This window comes from Hakea prostrata, chromosome 3, assembly GCF_041222555.1.
Source record: "Hakea prostrata isolate BN-2017 chromosome 3, UWA_Hpros_2, whole genome shotgun sequence".
Classification (NCBI taxonomy): Eukaryota; Viridiplantae; Streptophyta; class Magnoliopsida; order Proteales; family Proteaceae; genus Hakea; species Hakea prostrata.
The window spans coordinates 37833161-37838491 of record NC_142602.1 but is presented as its reverse complement, the minus strand read 5'-3'; the positions used below and the strand labels follow the sequence as shown (position 1 = coordinate 37838491).

Below are 5331 nucleotides of genomic sequence, written 5' to 3'. Positions count from 1 at the left end.
GCACATCTTTAGATTGTTGGTGATAATGAAATTATAAGTTAGAAACCCAATCGGTCTGACCTAGTGAAAAGCCACCGACTATGCCATGGTCGGCCCAGATGCTATACCGAAAAAAGCGCCTTTATATGTGCTTCCTTATATGATAAAGCTTATCCTATAGGAGAGATTCCCGATCAAAGAGTAACTTGGATTGACCTTATCGAATTTAAGGAGAACTCAAGTAAAGAAGTCCAAGTGGGAATCTAACTAGAGGAGGTTTGAGTTCGAGATAAACTCACACTCAAAGATTTAAAGAATTCTATAAAAGGACAAACAGGCAAGGAAAGAAGGTAGGTTGAGAAGAGCTATTACTCTTATTGTTTTATTGTTGTTGCATTTCTGCAAATTTTCATTCAAGAGAACTCGTCTAATGTAATCATCGGAGGTGCTACTCGACCACCCCGATCGAGCACATTCTTGCAGGTACACTTGGTTGATTGGGCAAGCAGAATTACGCAACTACAATTGGGGCCATCTGTGGGAAATGCATCAAGAAGTCATGGTGCAAACTAGGTCAGCAAGAATAACCGAAGAGGAGTCCAGTGAAGGCGAACAAGAAATTAATACTGGGAATTTACCCCCCAAGGTTACCAAGGTTCCTCATCGTGATACTGCTCCAGAGCAACCTAATCAATTCGTTACTATAAATCAGTTCAATGAGCTCCAGAAACAACTCTTGAGCTTGAACGAACTGGTTCGAATAAGTATTTGCCAATAGGTTGCCCTAGGAGCAGGACAATAGGTTAATTTAATCAACCCTGATGAAATCAGAGAAAGCCACCAACAAAGGCAGAAAGAAGTTCCTGGATCATTGCCCGACCACTCAGCAAGACCGACCGACCCTGAGAAACCCAAACAAGGGAAAGGAGAAAGTTGGAGAAATGGAATGAGCACCGAGAGGGGCAGCGTCTAAGGACCCTCCTCCCGGTTATGAGCAAGAGGATCGACACAACAGTACTCATCACGTAGGTGATGACCAGCATGGAGAAGTTAATAAAGGAGTTCATGCCGAACATGCTGATTATGTCAATAAGCAATTCGAAGAACTGGATGAAAAGCTGAAGAAATTGAAAGATTCAAGGAAAGATGCGCTTTATTCTGTAATCCTTTCGTTCGAGCTATTTCAGGAGCAGAGATGCCGAAGAATTTTAAGTGTCCAACCTTAACTATGTTCGATGGAACAAGATGTCCAAGGCATCATATCATGCACTATAAGTCAGTAATGTCCTCATTCAGACATAGTGAAGTTGCCATGTGCAGAATTTTCCTGGCTTCTTTGATCGGAGCCGCATCAAAATGATTTTTGGGACTTCAAAACGGATTAATAAAGAATTTCGACCATCTTGGTCGAGTTTTCTTATCATGTTTCCAAAGTGGGGTGAGCACAAAAAAAGAGAGGATACTTTGTTCTCCATCAAGCAAGGTCAGGCGGAATCTGTAAGGAGCTATCTTCGAAGGTTCAATTACCTAACAATCCAAATTGAGAATCTAGATGAAAAGACAGCCTTTCATGCACTGTACCAAGGGCTCACACACAAGGATTACTCGAGCGTCTCTTGCTAGATATGCTAGAAACATGTGCAGAATTCCTTGAACGATGCCATAAGCAAGTAGAAATATCAGAAGCAATAGAGTCCCGAAAGAAGGAACAATCGGCCTCAGAAATGAAGATGAATAAAGAAAAATCCCAACCAAGCAGGAATCCGACCACCAATCCGATCAAAGGAGGTCGACTGGATCATGCAAAACTAATAGAAGCAAATACTCCATTAAACCTCAGAAGGTCAGAAATCTTAATGCAGGTAAAAGATCAAGGAATACTCAAATGGCCGAGCAAACTTTATTCCCGACCAGAAGATCGTGATAAAAGCAAATATTGTGAATTTCACTAAGATCACGGACATTGGACAGATGATTGTCTACAATTGAAGGGAGAAATTGAGAAGTTAATTTCTCAAGGACAACTAAAGAAATATGTTCGAACAAACCAAAGAAATCAGCAGCAAACAGAAGGAAGTAGAAAAAAACTGAGGTCGGTAAGCAGAGAGGGTACCAAAATCCTAACAAGAGCCAAACAAAGGGTGGAGAGGACGGTAGGAAGCGTTTGCCAATATATACAGTATTTGGTGGCCCAACAGAAGAATCGGCTAGGCAAGCCAAAAGAAAGCTCGATATATAGGGAATGCCGAATTGGAAAAACCTGGGGTTAAAAACACAACAGAACCCATTACTTTCTCTTTGAAAGACATGCAAGGAGTAAAAATCCCTCATGATGATGCTTTAGTAATAAAGGTCATCCTGGCAGGAATGGAGGTCCACAGAGTGTTGGTAGATATGGGTTCTTCAACAGATATTCTATCACTGGAGGCTTTTAAAAAGATAAAATTAGATGAAAGCATGCTCGTCCCATGTGAAGCACACCTTTATGGATTCACTGGTTCTTCAACTCGAGCAGAGGGAACTATCAGATTAGATATCCACATTGGCGACTATCCTAGGGATAAAATTGTCCAATCAAATTTTATAGTCGTCTGTGATTTATCAGCTTATAATGTAATCTTGGGACGACCTACTCTCTATGCCTTAGAAGCAGTAGTATCATCCCTTCATATGAAGATGAAATTCCCAACCAAGAATGAGATAGGGGAATGTAGTGCTGAATAGAAAGGAAGCTGACAGAGCTATGTCAACTACATAAGAAAAAGGCAAAAACCAATTCAACTATGTCAATTGAAATTAGAGATGATCGAGATGAACAAGCTATGCAAAGAGCGAGCTTGTGGAGAAATTGGAAAGAATCTACCTGAATCCCGAACAACCAAGTCAAGGAACAATGATCGGAGCAGAACAAGAGGTAGATTCAAAGCTAGATTAACTCAATTTCTGCAGGAGAATTCAAACATCTTTGCCTGGTCGGCAAAAGATATGCCCGGTATCGATAGACGAGTGGTCGAGCACAGATTGAACATTGATCCTCAAGCTATTCCGATTGTCCAAAAAAGAAGGAATTTTTCCCTTGAAAAACATGAGGCAATCCAAACAGAGGTGCAAAAGCTAAAACAGTCAGGGTTTATTAAATCCATCAATCATCCAACTTGGCTGGCTAATGTGGTAATGGAAAATGGAGGATGTGTACGGATTACATCGACCTCAATAAAGCATGTCAGAAAGATTGCTATTCGTTACCAAGGATAGACCTCCTCATTGATGCAACTGCAGTACTTCAAATGTTGAGTTTCATGGATGCCTATTCAGGGTATAACCAAATTCTAATGCATCCAAGCGACGAAAAATATATAGCATTCATGACCGACAGAGATAGCTATTACTATAAAGTAATGCCTTTCGGTCTAAAAAATGTAGGGGCAACTTATCAGAGAGCGGTCAACCAAATATTTGAACAAAAAATTGGTAGGAATATGGAAGTTTATGTCGATGACATGCTAGTCAAGAGCACAGCTAGGATCAATCATCTTCAGGACCTTGCAGAAATATTCGATGTACTCCGAACATACAAAATGAAGCTCAACCCCGAGAAGTGTGCTTTCGGAGTATCATCGGAAAAATTCCTAGATTTCATGGTGTCCCAAAGAGGAATTGAAGTGAATCCTGAAAAAATCAAAGCAATTCAGGAGATGAAGCCACCAAAAAGCATCAAGGAGGTACAAAGCCTCACTGGTCGGGTAGTAGCGTTGAATAGGTTTATTGCTTGATCAGGTGAAAGATGCATGCCCTTCTTCAAGGCTTTGAAGAACGTATCTAACCAGAAGGTGCAAATATGGAACGAAGAATGCCAGCAAGTGTTCGATCAGCTAAAAGAAAAGTTGTCCAATCCACCTCTGCTCGTCCGACCGACCACTGGGAAAGAACTACACCTATAATTAGCCACATCGCCAGTTGCAGTCAGTGCACTGCTCGAACAAGAAGAAGGAAAACAACAAAATCATGTCTATTATATAAGTCATGTGCTAATTGCCAAAAGGTCTTGGATGGCATGTAGAAGTAATGCAGAAACAAGATATCCAGAGGTGGAAAAACAAGCCTTAGCCTTGATTATTGCAACACGAAAGCTTAGACCACATTTCCAATCACATCCTTTAGCAGTGCTGACAAATTTTCCTTTGAAGAAAATATTGCACCGACTAGACTTGGCCAGGAGACTTGTTACCTGGGCACTTTGTGAATCTGTTGTGGGTTGATTTTGAGGGGCAATTTTAGGGTAACTTTTAAGAATGGGTATCCATTTGAAGACCTTGATTTCTATTTCATGTTATACCCTTCCCAATGCCAATTCTTGATTTTGAAATATTGTTCTTTCTTTCCTAGAGTGAAACCCCTTTCTCTCTAGTCTCTCCGTAAAATCCACAGATCGATTTTTGTAAAAACCCTATTTTATGATTTGATAGAATTATATTCCAATGACCATGTTTGATGCTTGAATCATCATAGATAATCTTAGTATGTTTTTGTTCAACTCCCCTTTGAATTTCGAAGTAATCGGACACCAAACGAAGAAGAAGTTATGACCAATTTAGGGTTTTCTATCCGTACAAAACATTGTGGGTCGATCACCTAGGTCGATCAGATTGACAGACCCAGCTGAGCTGCCCACAGTGTCAGTAACAACAATTTTCCCTGTTTTGACTCCATTTCGACTCCGATCTCTTGGATTTGTTTCTTATGACCTATACATGTTTTTTTTAAGCTTGTTTAGGTGATTTTGGATTTGTTCTCTAATCTCTCACTTGAAGGTTATAGATTTGGAATTCGAGGTGAGTACATTCACTCACAATATGCATATTTACATGCTTGATGTGTTATGATTCGAATGTATGATTTAACTACTATTGTTTCACTTTCTTAACATTGTATTACTTCTGTAATTACAGTAGCATGTTCATATTATGATTTACATATTGGAATTGATTATTGAATGATGTGAATGAGACTTGGACTATGATGTGAATGTGATATGTATGGAATCATGATATGATGTGAATGACTAAGTTGTAGTTGTTGAATGGGGACTGCCCTTTTGGCGTTTCTGTCTTTGGACACCAACGGAGGTGGTATGGGATGCTTTCTTATGGTGCCCCTTGGCGCTTTCCTTGACTACTAGGATTGGTCTAGAAGTGTTTGGCTAGGGAAACCCCTGTCATATCTGACCCTATCGGAAGGGGAATTGAAACTGAGTGACCCCGTGGTAGCAATGGGGATTTGTGGGCACTCAAGACCGGTAACCAACTCGTGAGAGGACGTGAATCACATTGTGGGGGCCATTCATTGGTAGGT

The 5331-nt window shown here is 40.4% G+C and overlaps 1 protein-coding gene across 1 annotated transcript; it reads left to right on the top strand.

Moving 5' to 3' along the window:
• The first annotated feature begins 2286 nt into the window (after window positions 1-2286).
• Window positions 2287-2703, top strand: LOC149022192 (uncharacterized). Its single transcript, XM_089147567.1, has one exon. The coding sequence runs from the start codon at window positions 2287-2289 to the stop codon at window positions 2701-2703; it is 417 nt and encodes a 138-aa protein (XP_089003693.1).
• The last annotated feature ends 2628 nt before the right edge of the window (window positions 2704-5331 follow it).